We start from the raw sequence: 16,359 nt of genomic DNA, 5'->3' as shown, positions 1-16,359 counted from the left end.
GGCTGCGATGATGGGCTCAAGTATAGCAGGGATTGTGGGGCTGGCGCGGGATCGGGCAGTGTTTCGTTCTGCTGTGCATGGGGTCACTATGAGTTGGAAACGACTCGACGGCACTTAACAACAACAACAACAACCCACCAGCCACTCCTCAGAGGGAAGGTTGGGCAATCTACTTGCGTAGTGATACCGCCTCAGAAACCCAAGGAGGGTTCGCTATGAGTTGGGTCTTACTTGAGGGCACATAACAACAACAACCACTTCCCAGCATTTATAGGCTTGAAGCGCCTTCTGTGTTTCATTGAGGTGCTACGTGAGATGACTGCACTGCTAGATGACTTTCTTGTTTCCACCAAAGCACGCAGGGATTTGGGGATGTTGATTTATGTGAGAGGTCAACATGAATGATATTCTGAACCGAAGGTGCTGGTATAGCCATTTGGCACAAGCTGTCTCCAAAAAATATGCTCTTTAACCCACATTGTTTTATAGAACTTTGAAAGAGACTTTTATATCATTTAACTTTTGGGTGAACATTTCCTAGAACATTAACCATCTCATGGATGGTTCTACCAGTATGCATATCTCTTTGGCCATTTGTTCATCTGTCCATCCACCTATCTGTTCATTCATGGTCTCTTTACAATTGGGGTCTTTATAGGCTGGAGTCCTGTCTGATTCATCTCAGAATTCCCTGCAGCATCTTGAGAGAGACTCATGTCTCAGAGGCCCAGTAATTTCCCTGGTAATGATGGAAGTGCTTCTTTCTCTCAGCACCACTGTGTGTATGGAGGTGTGGGGGTAGGATTGGAAGGGACTGAGAATAAGGGACCATCTATCTGTAGGGATGGGGGTGCCCGGAAGGAGCCCTAGACTTCATACAGCATTAGGCTGTGTTCTCCAGTTTTCTCGCCTTTGAAATCCTGTATCAGAGTTGGGCAAGGGTCACATGGTGGTTGGCATTTAACAGTTTTTTTTTGGTGTGTGTGTGTGTGTGTCTATGTATTTGATTCTACAGGTCAGTTTTTGGGTTGTTCGAGAAATTCTAACAGCACAGACGTTAAAAATAAGGGCAGAAATTCTGAGCCATTTTGTGAAAATAGCCAAGGTAAGTGTTTTTATGATTTCTTTCTTTCTTTTCTTCCTCTCCCCCCCTCCCCCAAATGTGTTTCTTCTGTACTTTGGACATTCTCATGTGGGAGCTTCTTTGCTCTGGATCTGCCAGGAAGCGTTCTAGAAGGTGGCTGTGGCCTGACTTAACCTCCCTGAGCAGAACCAGCTGTAAGAGCAGCCTGGCTTCCCACTCAGCTCCCCCCGCCCCATGCATTGGCAGCATGCCCCTTTACCACATAATTTATGCAACCAACTACTCTCATTACCTGGGCTTCGCAGAATCTCTATGAGGTCCCAGCAGCTACTTCTTGAATTCATATATCCTCTTCCCGATTTAACTGGTATTGAAAGCTCTGGAGGTGTAGTGCCTAAGGCATTTGACTGCTAACCAGAAGGCTGGTGGTTCAAACCCACCAGCCATTCCTCGGAAGGAAGATTGGGCAATGTACTTCCATAGAGATACCGCCTCGGAAACCCAAGGGGGGGTTGCTATGAGTCGAATCGACTTGATGGCAGTGAGGTTTTTTTTGCGGGGGGGGGGATTGATGGATTTTTAGTTAGCATCAGTGCTTGCAATAACATCACATCCTGCATAATTTTGTCACCAGTCAGCAGATTCTGAGCTTACGGCCTAGGCCAGATGACCCTGCTATCCTCACCTCCACCTTCTTCCCCCTACCCTCATAGGTTCTGTCCCTGCCAGTTGTTGGTTACCAGGCTGACATCTATACCCAGAGTTTTCCCTCTTCTTCCCTGCTCCCTGCTGGCCCAGGCTGCATTCTTTCCTTGGGGACTTCCTGGGATCCTCTTATCACTTACATGGCCTGGTCAGCTCCTCCCCATACGTGGCTCCTACTCACCTGGGCTTGCCTGACTCTTGGCAGCAGCATTGTTCTGTCCATACACTGCTTGCTTTGTATGTGTATGGGTTGTCTTCCTATCCAGGTCCCAGGGAAGCTAACGTTTACCGAGGACCCTTATGAGCCAGGCTCTGTAACAGTTGCTTTACTTACATGCTCTTACTCAATGCTCAGCATGAACCCGTACATGGGCATTATTATGCCATTTCCAGGGAAGGAATCAGAAGCTTAGAGAGGTACGGAATCCATGCTCAGGAGCCCCCACAGCTAGTCAGTGGCAGAGCAGGAACTGCAGCCCAGGTCTCTCTGCCTTCTGGGGAGGTTAAATGCTTCAGTATGTAGATATGTTAGGGGCAACTGCCACATTTATGATCCGTTCATTCTCCTGAAAAAAATCCTATGCATTCTCCTAAAGTACTTGAAACCATGCTGGGCTTACTGATAGGATACTTTTTTGCTGTCAGTCAGTTCTGTGCTGGGCCACAAGAAAAAGTTGAATGTGGTTCCACCCCTCATTGGACTTTCAGTTTGGAAATGAGCTTATGGTCCTCATCCAAGAAATCTACCTCCCCCCCCTCTTAATTTTTTTACCATTCTTTCTCATGGTGTATTTTCATGTTGGCATCGTGCCCTGGCTGTGTCCTTGTATGTCATTCCCTTTTCTGGGCTTTGGTTTTTCCATCTATAAAATGAAAGGAGTAGATTAGATAATCTCCCAGAGGCCTTTTAGTGGCATAGCAATTCAGATAGTATGAAATGAAATAGAATGAAATTTAGTTTACTCAGAGAATCTATTCTTGCACACAGGAAACAATTAGAGAATGTTACAAGATGTATGAAATGAGCATTAACTTGTGTGGTAAGGGAGAACTTTCTGAATAGGAATAGAGCTATGAGGCCTAGGCATAAGGGCTTCTCATTTATTTATTCATTTTATTAGGCCCTATTATGTGCTGGGCAAGGAGGTCAGGTGGTGTAGTGGTTAAGGCATTTGGCTGCTAACCAAAGGGTTGGTGGTTCAAACCCACCAGCTGTTCTATGGAAGAAAGATGAGGCAGTCTGCTTCCATAAATATTTACGGCCTTGGAATCAACTTGGTTGATTGGCAGTGAGTTTGGTTTGTTTATCATGTGCTGGGCTCTCTGCTAGGTAGTGGGGATACGATCCAAAGCAAACCCATTGCCACTGAGTTGATTCCAACTCATAGTGACCCTAGAGGACAGAGTAGAACTGCTCCATAAAGTTTCCAGGGCTGTAAATCTTTACAGAAGCAGACTGCTTCATCTTTCTCTCTCAGAGTGGCTCTTGGTTTTGAACTGCTGGCCTTTTGGTTAGTAGCCAAATGCTTTAACCACTGTGTCACCGGAGCTCCTGGGGATATGATAGTAGATAAAATTTCATCCTTGCTCTCAAGGAACATGTGGCCCAGGATGAGAGAAAGGCGAGTCTCATCTGCTAAAGATATGCACATACTGCTGAGGGAACACAGAGGGAAGGTCCTCAACCTCCTAACTTTGGGGAAGGGCTTACTAGAGGAAATGGATTTGAACTTGGAAGCACCCAGGACAAGTGACAAGAGAGGGAAAAGATGAGTCTTCCAGACAGAGAATAACGAGACCCACATTGTACTGAGCATTCACCCTGGTGCTAGAGACTAGTCCAGACAATTGCATGCACTGTCTCATAGAGCATAGGTGCCATGATTACCTTCCTCTTTTAAATAGGAGGATGCCAAGGCTGAAAAGTGTTAAAAAAAAAAAGTGACTTGCCACAGGACACACAAGTAGTGGGAGCTGGGACTGGAATGAGGGCTTTTGGTTACTTAGAGCCTGCTTGTTAACCCAAACTTGACTGATTCTGAAGAATGAGAAATGGACCGCAGTCCCATTAGCAAGTTTCCCTCAGTGTAAAACCAAGAACAGAGCAATTACATTTTTCTGCACTTACTCTTGACTGTGTCTCATTCTGTTTCCCTCCATGGTAAGGAACTTGTCTGAGACTGAATTGAATCCAAATGTTCTCACTAATTTGGGGTCTGGTTCAAAGGAGCATGGTCAAGTGAGCGGGAAACCAGAGTATTGTCTTCGAGGTTGCGAAGGATTATGCAGATTGATAATATCTTTCCTCAGACTCTCTCTCTCATTTCTGGTGTTAAGGTAATCACACAAGACCCACGTTGATATTTTTGGCACAACCAAGGTTTTAGCTTACAGAACCTGCTGGGACAATGTTCAGATTCTTCTGAAATAACATAAAGAACATTATCAAGCCTTATCCCGAGCCACATTTCTGTCCAGCAAGCAGACTAGTCAGCTTATGAAATTTTGCAAATGTTTTAGATGCAGACTCACGTTTTGACAATTTGAGAGAAAAAGAGCATATGGTTTCTATGAACTTCCTAGAACTATATTTTCTACATGAGATATTTTTAAGTGTAATTGAATTTCATAAATATGACAGCATTTGGTAACACTCGAGCATGTTTTTGTTCTGTTGTTTATGGCAGCAAAATAATCTATTCCATATCTTTTTTTCAGAAACTTCTAGAACTCAATAACCTTCATTCTCTCATGTCTGTGGTGTCAGCATTACAAAGTGCACCGATCTTCAGGCTGACAAAAACCTGGGCTGTAAGTTAATCTTCCTGAATCTATTTCTTTGATTTTGGCTGTCATTCCATCGGTGAAGTTCTTCATTCCTTAAGTCCCAGAGGACTTTCTCTGACTGTCTGCTTTGCCAATGACAGAGGATTACTGTGGGCGAAAGAAATGTTCCCTGGGCATCCTTTCTCCTTCAGTGATTTCAGCCATTTCACAACAAGGGAGCTTAGGGCACTGATGGGGCTGGGTCAGAAGCTTTCTAGAGTGGGTGGACCTTCCTGGGTCCTACAATGTTGTGCATGACAGCTGGGTCACTGGCATGGCATCTGCCCTCCAGTTGGCCAGTATTCTTCTCTGGAAGCTTCCAGATAGCGCTTGGGGGCAAGGTCTCTGGATTGATGATTCACAGCTGCCCTGGGCCACTGGCCATTCAGCTAAGAGCTTCTCTGGAGAAACCTGTGACCCTCGTGTCGGGGAAAAATGATTTTTTTTTTTTTTCCTGAAGGCCATGGATAATTTCAGCTCAGAGGTGGAGTCTGATCGTTATATAATTGAGTCTGTAGGAAAGTTTTTCTGTTGTAAAAATATTTTTAAAATATCTCAGACCTTTTTATCCTCCTTAGCTTGGCATAATGCCTGACATGGGGGAAGTAATTGCTATTTCCATAGCTCATTAGCATTCACCTCCTGGCCCGGGGTCTCACACAGCCGCATAGCCCAAGCCTTTCAAGACCTGTTTATGTCCCATGGAACTGAAGGAAACTGTATGGAATTGTCAGATATGTTTCTGCAATTCATTTCTGAATCTTTTGCTGCCAGTCTGTGGGGCTGGGCTCTGTTTCATTCTTGGCTAGTTCAGAAGCCTTTAAAATACTTAGAGATTATGTTGTAGGGGATCAGAAAGAACCTTGTTTCTTTAAAATGCAATTTTCCGTAGTTCTAGCCCTAGCAAAGTGGAGTAAGAAGTGTTAGCCTGGAGTCAGAAAATTCGGTTTGCCTTCAGGTGCCGTTCAGTGTCCCCAGTGTCCAGGACATAATATAGTCAGTCACTTTTCTTCTCCAGGACTCATTTTCCCATATCTACTCAGAGAGATTGGCCTACATTAGTGGTTTCCTCAATGCTTTGTGGAGTCCAAGGATTCTGTGAAGCTACCTTGGGGGCAGCCAGGGGCTGGAGGAGAGGGCAGAAAGTGCCAAGCAGACTACTTGGTCAGTATTTTCCCCAGAGTAGCTCTGTTTGAATCAATGTTATGTACTGGCTTCTGGGTGGATTTCAGTTGAGCAATGGCTTTGGAGATTGAGAGCAAGTTTGGAAGCCACTGGTTCGTGCAGTTGCTGCCAGCCCTGTGATTCTCTGTGAGCTGTGAGGCCTTTTTCAGAGGTTGCTCAGAGATTCTTTTTCAAATGGATTTTCCATCCTTTGAAATTTGCTATTGTTTCTTGGATTGCTGGGAGCTATATGAGGATCCAGAGAGATGAATTTTGAATCTTTTCATGATGCATAGACCTCATTGTCAGTAGTACTGTAACTCTCAGGGACCCCACAGAGCTATATGCTCTGTGAGGGCAGAAGCTGTCGATTAGCCCAAGGAGCAGGGGTATCTGAGGGATCCATTCAGTGATGGGATAGGGCCCACTGATGAATCTTTGACCATCATTCTCCAGAGGATGCTATACTATGCCCTACTATGCCCTGGACCCTGGGGCAGCATCAGGCCAGAGCAGTACCCAGGACTGTGTTTGGCTTGACAGAGCACTGCTCCTGTGTAACCAAGCCTTCACTGTTACTGATGGATCTTTGCTACAGTGAAAATAAATTTCCCACAGTTTCTCAGAGAACTTGGTATGGGATACCTACCCAGCACCTATTTGAAAGCATTGACCTCCTCATCTAACTCCACTACCATGTGGGTCAACTGTTCTTCTTAATGGATTTGCCAAAATAAAAATACAGTAAAACCTGTAAAAGCTGAAACCTATGTAAGGCAGAAGACTGTCAGACAAGGAAAATTCAAATATTTCTCACTAAAATGAATGATAGAAAAGTGGTAAGACTGCATCCCATCAAAGGCAGAAAACTTATGAGACCTGGAAAGGTAAGTTCTGGCTTTTACAGGTTTTATTCTAGTGTGTGCTAGGTATTACTCTGAGAACTTTATATATATTAACTCATTTTTTTCCTGACAATTACCCATTGAGGCAGGTACTATTGTTATTCTTGTTTACAGATGTTGTTGTTGTTGTTGTGTGCCATCGAGTTGGACCCGACTCATAGCGACCCCTCCTTGGGCTTCCGAGGCAGTATCACCACAGAAATAGATTGCTCCATCTTCCTTCCGAGGAGTGGCTGGTGGGTTTGAACCACCAGCCTTCTGGTTAGCAGTCCAGTGCCTTAGGCACTATGCTACCAGAGCTCCTTGTTTACAGATAAGGAAATGATTTATGCATGGTCCAACAGCTAAGTGGCAGAATCCCAAGTAGTCTGGCCCCAGAGTCCATGCCCTTGACCATGACACTTCACTGATCTGAAAGAAACAAGGCAATTCTAACCAACCACCTGCTATTTAAACAAGAGAGAAATCTTGTTTATTTTATTTTTCTCCTCTATTGAAAGTGCTAGGGAGCTCTAGTAGCATAGTGCCTATAGTGCCTAAGGCATTTGACTGCTAACCAGAAGGTTGGTGGTTCAAACCTTTGAGCCACTCTGTGGAAGGAAGACTGGGCAATCTACTTCCGTAAAGATTTACCATCTTGGAAACCCAAAGGGGGGGTCTCTATAATTCAGAATTGACTCGATGGCAGTAAATTTGGTTTTTTGGTTTATTCAAAGTGCTATATAATAGGGATTCTGAAGATGAGGTCAGTAGATTATCAGTGCCTCCCTTGGCCCTTAAGCCTTTAGGTTGTCTGTAGCTGCTGCTGACCTGGCACCTAATCTTTGGAGGTCAGCAGAAAGGAAATAGAGGAGGGCCTATCAGAGGGGACATGCAACCAGTGGGCCAGAGAGCCGTAGCCAGACCTTGAAGGCTATCTTGCAAAATCCCGTCTGGTCAGTTACTCACTCCTTGGTTAGTCCAAGCCATAGCTTCTGTTGCTTCTCCAATCCCCTGGGATAGGCTGCTGCCTTTGCCATTCCAGTGGGCATGTAGCTGGTGGGGGCCAGGGAGATTCTGGGGATCTGAGATTACATGTCACCAGAGGATAGGAGACCCATGGAAACAACACATGCCTATTCTTTTTATGAGAAACTTCCTTATTGCCTGTTTAGAACTGAAAGCCAGGACTGTTTCCCTGGTTACAAAGGGCCAATACTAGACCAAAATGTAGATTGATACAGCATCCAAGGAAATAAGAGTACCAATTGTCAAACTGTTGTGTTAGGAAAAGAGGAGGGGTTGGCTTGATGAACGCTGTGTGAGTTACAACATGAGGTCTCCCAGGTCATGTGTTTGTTGTTGAACCCACGGTTCAACCTTTGTTTCTGACCAGACTCTCCCCTCTCACCCACCTACCTGTCCTGTTAATCCAAGGAAAGTGGTTGGCACAGAGCATGTGGCAAATGGAGGGAGCCAGACTCATCATTTTTCCCCTTTATCTGGTTCACCCTCAGCCCAGTGGAATTGACAATTTTATCCTCAGTATTCCTGCAGCTCCCTCTCCACATCTCTCTGGTAACACAGCATGCACTGCATGTGTACTGTAGTCTTGTTGACTGGTCTGCCTCCCCATTTTGACAATATTTCTTCATGATTAGGTCTGATTTTTCTCTGTATCCCTGGTATCCAACCCAGTATATGTTTGTTGTTTGAATTGTACATGTTTGTTGTGTTGAATTGCAGCCTTCTTTTGCTGTTAATTTCTGGTAATGAGATTAGCCACAGAAATATTGCCATAAAAGAGCTGTTTCCTCTCACCTACCTCATCCCTTGAGCTGGGACTGGTGAGAACTCACCTCAAGGAGGCCCAGAGAGCAGGAAGAAGCAGGAAACACTAGAGGCAACAGCTATAACAACTGCAAAAGTTAGTGCTTTTATAATCCTCGTTGTGGAGAGAAGGAAACAGGATCCACGAGGTGGGATGACCTATCCAAGATCAGAGTGACACAGCCAGTGTGATGCAGCTTTGATGCTGCTGGACCCCACAGTACAGTGTCTTGCAACTTTGCTGGATGACATTTTAATGGCAGGAACCTGGTGATGGAAGCAGACTGTATGCAGGGCAAAGAGAAATAGGGCTACACATTGCTTGGGAAATGGGCTGGCACACAGACTTGGGGGATAGGGCATGGACGGCTCTCTGATTACTGGCTCTGGGTATTCCATTGGATCCCTGGGTATCTGAGAAATTGGGGCAGAAGGGGGTCACAGGTGTGGGAGCAGACCTGTCACTTGATTGCACCATAAATGACCTCTATTGAAGGGTGTCACTAGCTGGCTGGCCACTTGGGTATTTATTAGCTCTAGGCAGGGCAGCCTGTGGCCTCTCCATGGCTGGTTGCTGAATGCCAGCAGCTAGATGAGCTGGGACAGGATAAGGGACTGACACTGAGTGTAGGCCTGCACACAGTAGGCCCTTAATGAATGCAAACAGGACATAAACAGGGAGGAAGTCATGGCTGGCCTGGAAAAACACAGGCAGGATATGATTTATTCTAACACTGGGGCCACTTTAGAATACTGGCCGCCTCAAAGCCTTGAAACCTAAGTAAGAACTTGTATTGGCTAATTCTGATTTCCTGAGTACACATCACTATGTGCTCTCATTCATTCCACAAATTAAATATTTATCGAATGCCTCCTCTGTGCCAGACCCCGAGGCTATAGTCAAGGCCCCTGTCTGTCCTCATAGGCTTTCATGTAATTCAGGGGAGACAGACTCTTTATTCAGGGAGAATAAAACACATGCCTAGTCTGGCTGGCACAAGAAGTGATCAATAAAAGTTTGTTGAATGAATAGAAGTAATGAACAAGAAACTAACAGGAATGAAAACTATGCAGGAAATTACAATAGGAAGCTGTGATAGAGAATGACTGGATATTGTCTTCAGAATGGAATGGATATTTGGAGAAAGCCATTTTGAGAAGATGCCCTTTCAGTTGAGACCTGAACTTAAAATGGAGCCAACATGAAGGAGAAGAGCATTTGAGGCAGAGGCAACAGCCAATGTAACGGCCTCCAGTGGTGATAAACTTGGTATGATTAAGGAATTCAGAAGACCAATGTGACAGGAGTTCATTGGGTCAGGAGGAGATTGGTGTGAGATGTGGTAGATAGACAGCAGGGCTGATTATGTAGGACTTTATAGAGGAGTGAGAGTCTATTCTTAGTGCATTGCAGGGTTTTAAGTAGGAGGTGAATATGATCTGGTTTACAGTTGCTTTTTGTTGGTGTGTTTTAATTATTATTTCTATTGTGTGGAAAATGAACTAGGTAGAGGTTGCAGGGGAAACCAAGAGTGGAAACATGGGGCCTAGATAGGAGGTTAGGGCAGAATCCAGGGGCAAGATGATGTCATCTGGCCTTGGGAATGCTGCAATGGACGTGAAGAAAAATAGACTGATACGGGATGCGTTCTGAAGGTAGAGTTGATAGGATCTATGATGGATGGGATATTGGGGATGAGGAAGAGAAAGGCATGAAGGATGATTCCTAAGTTTTTGACCTGACCAACTGGGTAGATGGTGAAACTATTTCTCTGATCAGCATGGTTCCAAGAGGAAACTGATTTATTCTTGGATGACCTGGGGATATGGAATTCTTGGAGAATAGATAAGTCACTCATTACACGTGCACATATATTCACACACTTACACACACACACACACACTATACTTGCTCTGTGCACATTCCTATTCTGATTTCCTCTTTCCTGAGTTGTTCCAAAGGGTTTGACTCATTTGCAGAAGCAGAGTGAAAATTGAAGTTCTTGGCAGGCCAGAAATCACAGCCAATAGTTAAGGAGCTCTGGTCTTCAGGGTGGTGACTTGGAAGGGGCTCTATGAACCCTTCTTAAATGCTGCCTGCAAGTGGGCTCTCATTCCTAGACATCAGGGGCAAAGGATCATTGAACTTTGCAATTCAGAGAATGGCTCTTTTTACTGAAAGAAATAAGACTGCTTTACAAATTTCATAAGAAGGCTGATGTAGGCATTCAGATATTTTAGTTTGTATAGTCTTTCATCCGGGGATGTGTCTCTGTCCCCCTTTGTCTGACACAATGCCTCAGTGACCCCCCTGATGGTAGTGGGAGACTTCGTTGTTGAGGAAGTGGTTATAGGCATAAGCTACCTCTTTCAAGTTTGCCTGGCATTGCCTCAGGTAGGAAGTGAGATGAGTGTGAGTGATGAGGAGATGGAAGATAGAGGAAACCAACATTTGCAGCCTCCAATTACTTATTCCCCAGTCGTTCTTCAGTAGGCCTGCCCGGAACTGCTTCTCAGAAGTTTCCAATTGTCAGTTCTGCTGACATATTCACTCTCATCTTGCTTGACATGACTTCAACAATCGACACTATTCATCATCTCCTCTTTAAAAACCATTCTTCTTTGGCTTAAGTCTCTTCCTTCTGTTCTGACACCTAGCTCCTCTGTGATACCTTTTGTTCATCTTTCACACTGGATGAAACAGTTCTGCAAAGCTCTGACTTTGGTTCCTGCTTTCCCCAACACATTTTTCACCCCTTGGTGATCTTATGAATTGGAGAACTTCAGCTATCACCTCTGTGCCCCAGGGATGACTGGCTCTTCAGCTATAACCTCGACCTCACTCCTAAGCCCTAGACTCATGTTCCAGTTGCTTATTTGATAGAGCCCTGTGCTTCCATGTCCTTTGACAGCTCACACTTGATATTTCTGAAACCACATTTTGTTTCCAAGAAGGTGGCAGTGAATCAGGAGAGTCTGTTGGTGGCTTCTGTTTTGGACTTTCGGCCAGTGTGGTAGACGAGCTGATGAGGAATAAGCTCCTCCCTTCCAATTGCTTGCTCCAAACACACGAACACAAATAAATGTTGGACAAAAGATAACCAAATTCTTTTTTTAAAAAATCTAACAAAGCTAAACTAGAATCCAGGAAAGGAAGTCACCATGTGCTGGAAATGAAGAATGCACTCAGAGTGAGAACAGTGAGAAGTGAAAAGAAACATGTATATCGGCCTTTGCAGGTGGCAGCTAAGGTTTTAATGCCTGCATGAGGAGGAGGGTATAGGCTACAGGTCCCACACACATGGAAGGCTGGAATTCAGCTACCCACATAAATCAGAGAGCCACAAAGCACTGCCCATCTAGAAAATGAAAAACCAGAAAATCTCTGTTCTAGCCTGTGGAAGGTTCAAGGAAGCATGAGTGGAAAAAGTGACCTGTGAGAAGTTGCCACCCTGGCCCATACCTCATGTGGCTGTGGGATTTGAATATATATAACCTGCATTGGTGTGGAGACCCCAGGCCAAGAAATGAGGGGCAGTATTCAATGGAGATTGAGAGTATGGGGAGGATTAAATGAGTAAATATAGGGGGGGAAAAAAGTTTAAACTCATGCCTGGCATAAGTATTAGCAGTTGCTATTGTTGTTATCATCATCAGTACTTCTTGACTATTCTTAAATGGGGAGCTTTTCAATGGGCTGTCAGGAACTGCCATCCCCAAAGGCCAGGGTCTTTTATTTATGACCTGAACTATCACCACTGTCTCCTAGCTGACCTCTTTTCTTTTGGTCTTGCTCTCTGTGGTCTACCCTCACACTAGTAAATACTTACTGGAGTGAGCTCCCCAAAACATAGCTCTGGTGTCTTCACTTCCCTGGTTAAAGAAAATTTTTAGCACTCCCTCCCTTTCCCTTTACTTGGTTGGGAGATCTGTACCCACCACTCCTTCAAAGTAGATGGCTCTGATACAACCATTTTGTGCTACTCTCTATTCTGCCATTTTGATCACTTTACCACTTCCAGTTTTGTAATAATGAATATTTTGTCAGCCAGTTTTTGTCTGTTCTTGGACTTCCAGCTCTGGATATCAGGGATGCCTTAGAATAAGCTTGGATGAGAGGTGGGTTGATATGTTCTGATTGGTGTTTGAGGGGACCTTGCATTTGGGGGTATGGCACTTGGTGGAAGCTCACGGGTGCTGAGAGTCCAGCAGAGCACAGCAAAGACATAATGAAGGCATTTTGGTAATGGCAGCAAATACTGAAAGGTTTCGTACCTACTCCACACCTACTTCCTGACCGTCAGAAACAAACCATAAAGCTTTCAGCCATGGCCAGTGGAGCATCTGCTGCCACTAGCAACAGAACAACTCAGTGCCCCAAATCATGTGCACAAGAGACGCAAGAATTGGCCAGAGGAATTTCCTGTTAAAACACAGCCACAATCAACTCATTCTTTCCCTTTTGATTAGTATTCACTGTTCATGCTTAGCTGCTTGTGATTGGCACCCTGCTTGCAAGTTGAGCTGAAGTATCCAGAAAAGTAGAATTAGCAGTCAAAATGGTCATCACATATCCAAGGCATCCAAATGGCCTTGTCTTAAAAAAAAAAAAAATCGCCAAAAGGCAAATTTCCATTTCTCCCCTCCCTTGCAGTCTTGCAGAATGTAATACTTGCCTGTGTTGGCCACACGGCTGCCCCCTTGCCCATTCCTGTGTATTCCTACCCCTAGAATTGTCTGTGCGTTCTTTGGCCTCTGGGACCATTCTAGTCCCAGCAAAGGCTGGTTGCAATCCTTCAAGACAAGATAATTTCCGCCACTCCTTGTTCCTGAAGTCCCTCCTTGCCGTAATGGAGTTTGTTCTCTTCCTCTAGAGCCCTCTCTTAGCGTGTCTGACCCTTCCTTCCTTTGCTAGCCCTTGCCCTTGCTCTACCAAGGCTGTGTAAATGGGTATGCACATTGGTGTGTGGCACCCCTACTTCTGGACCCTGAATATGCTGTCGGCAGACTTATGTTAGGGGACCGATCTCAACCTCCTAGCTTTATCCTTGGAGTTGCCATAGCTGAATTAAAAATATATATATTTAACAAAATTATTGAAAACATATAAAAATTGTCTTATAATAATATACATTATATACATATATCTGTTTATGAATATATTTTGTGTATATGTGTATTGTGTAAACTGTTAAAAGATAATTTTTTAAGAAAGGTAAAATTATGACTCTTACACAAATAAAACATGAACACTTGTGAAAGATTTTATTTAACTCATAAATTAATGAGGGAACCAGTAAGATATTACAATATAACAAAAAAGAACACAGAGCACCACACGTGCAGTCAGATGAGGAATCCTGAAGTGATTTTACAAATGGATGCATAACTAGTCAGTATTCTCAGGGTGATCATCAGTAGACACAATTTGCCTTGTGGAGACCAACAATTAGTTGCATTACTATCAGTATTCTGTAAGTTAACTTCTATCTCAGAGTTTAAAATGGCCTTAGTCAAAGACAAAGATGGATAACCAGGACACTCACTAAATTTCAAAGTCATAATTTTTTCCTTATGTTACTTATGACAGTCTCTATTGCATCTAATATTTCACATTAAATATGTGACTTTGTGGTCCCTTGGTGGCCTAGATGGTTAAGCACTTGACTATTAGTCAAAAGGTTGGTGGTTTGAACCTACCTGGTGATACTGCCTCAGAAACCCAAGGAGGGGTCGCTATGAGTCGGGTCCTACTTGACGGCACATAACAACAGCAACAACAGAGGTGCCTTTGGAACACAGGCTTGGTGACCTGCTTCCAGACTGTCACAGCCTTGAAAACCCCGTGGAGCAGTTCTGCTCTCACACATGGGGTTGCTATGCGTTGGAGTCCACACAACAGCAACTAACAACAACACAATGTGACTTTGTAGTTTTTTTTTCTTTTTCAGAAACTTAATGGTTCATATCCAAAGAAGTAAAATTTATTTTTTTAAAATACCCCAGTTTTATTTCTTACTGATTCTACACTCTGTCTGTTGAATCTATTGGTCCATAGATTATCCACAACACTAAAAATTCTTTCCATACCAACAGTAGACACTGGAATTGAAAGAGAATTTTGAGCCAGTTTTAATATGTTTGGAGCAGCAGGCTCTTTGCTGAAAAAATGTTTCCACGTATCGAGAAATGTTATTCTCTCAAGGCACGGGAACCAGATACCAGCATCCTCATAAGGAGAATGTGGAGGGCCTGATTTTATTTTCCTCCATGGAGACAACTTTCATATTTAAACTGCTGTGCCAGAAGAGGGGATTTTTCATGATTGGTCAAATACAAGGCACTCAGAGCATGATAAGGAAAATTTGCAAAGGCAACCCACTTCTTCAGGTATTTGACCAAGATATGTGGTCTTCCGACTTTTGTCTTTGTAGTTGATGAGTTCCATTTATTTATCCCTTACAACTGACACCTGGCACCATGAAAATTATTTTAAGTCAGTAAGCAAGACACTTAATTTTTATCTTGTAATTTTAGTTCATTTTATGTATGTGGTTACAGCCCAATTTTGAATCCTAAAACTGTGTATTTCTGCTTTTTGCCTTTTTTAAAAAAAACCCATTTTATTGATATTTAATAAAAACTAGCTCTTGGGTTTAGTTATTTCTACACATTTGATATTTAGTTTTATTTTGTTTTTTAATGTATCAATTTCTTATTATATCTCTTATCTATTATATTTTCTCCCATTTCCCTAGCTTTTTGAGTTGAGTATTTATTTGTATTAGTTCTTTTGTGTTTAATGATAAAGTTTAAAACCATGAATTTTCTTCATAATTCAGTTTTGTGTCCTCACAGTTTATTATATAATATTCTTATTCTCTGTGATTTGTAAATAGTCCATAATCTTAGTTTTTATTTCCTCTTTTACCTGAGTTATTGGTATGTATAATAAATTTTTGAAGGACTTAGGTTTTTAAATTATCTTTGTTATTTTTTCTCATTATTCTTTTATTCAACAAATATTTAGGCAGTGTTTCCTCTGCATCAGGAACTGTATCAGATGCAGGGAATAATGGAGTGAATATAACCAGCAGGGTCACTGCCCTCCTGGAATTCACCATTTGCTGAGTGAGACACAAATGTAACCACACAATTAATTACAATTATAATAAATATAAAAGAAAACCTCGGGGTGCCCCATAAACTTTATTAGAAGTGAAGTTGCCTATTATATTTAGGGAACTTTCCTTTTATCTCATTTCCTTGCCCCTTTTCCTGAACATGAATGCTTTTTGTACTCGATTGACTTAGATAGGCAAATAATATATTTTTTTACATGTAATTCTGATGGTTTCTTTCTGAGGCTTGCCATAATCTCTAAAACATAAAAGACCCTCAATTCATATGAATTTTGCAGTTTATGACTTTAATTGTAATAAAAAAATTTAAAAACGTGTTAGTGCTGTTATTTTCTGATCAAACAAACCCTATATATTAAAAATTAAATCTTAAAGAATTTTATCAGTGTAATATATGCACATTAATTTTGAAATCACTGTGTACTGAAAGGCTTATAATGGGAAACAGCACTCATCCTCTCTGCCTCTTTACACCCTGTTTGTTTCACAGAGGCAACCCCCTTTCAGCTAGGTTAGCGATTCTTCTAGTAGTACTGCCATATTTCCATCAATGTCCTGTTGCTACAATTTCTTGATCCATCTACTTTAGACAGTATCTAGTGAATCCTTTTAGGACAGATGTAGTTTTCTTTTATGTATTTATTTATTTTATTTATTGTGATTTGGGTGAAGATTTACAGAGCAAATTCACTTTCCATACAGCAGTTCACATATACTTTGTCTC

General features: G+C 42.8%; 1 protein-coding gene across 1 annotated transcript in view; it reads left to right on the top strand.

Annotated features, from left to right (window-relative positions):
* RALGPS1 (Ral GEF with PH domain and SH3 binding motif 1) overlaps positions 1–16,359 on the top strand; it is a 392,441-nt gene that overhangs the window by 124,463 nt on the left and 251,619 nt on the right. Inside the window, exons 5-6 of the mRNA XM_042781469.1 lie at positions 1,016–1,105; positions 4,508–4,600. Of these exons, the coding sequence (XP_042637403.1) occupies positions 1,016–1,105; positions 4,508–4,600 (183 nt within the window). The remainder of the gene's footprint in view (positions 1–1,015; positions 1,106–4,507; positions 4,601–16,359) is intronic.

The sequence above is a fragment of the Orycteropus afer genome, unplaced genomic scaffold, assembly GCF_000298275.1.
Source record: "Orycteropus afer afer isolate SDZICR_OR568_19922 unplaced genomic scaffold, OryAfe1.0 scaffold00123, whole genome shotgun sequence".
Taxonomy (NCBI): Eukaryota; Metazoa; Chordata; class Mammalia; order Tubulidentata; family Orycteropodidae; genus Orycteropus; species Orycteropus afer.
The sequence above is the reverse complement of the archived record's forward strand: the minus strand, read 5'-3'. Positions and strand labels throughout refer to the sequence as shown.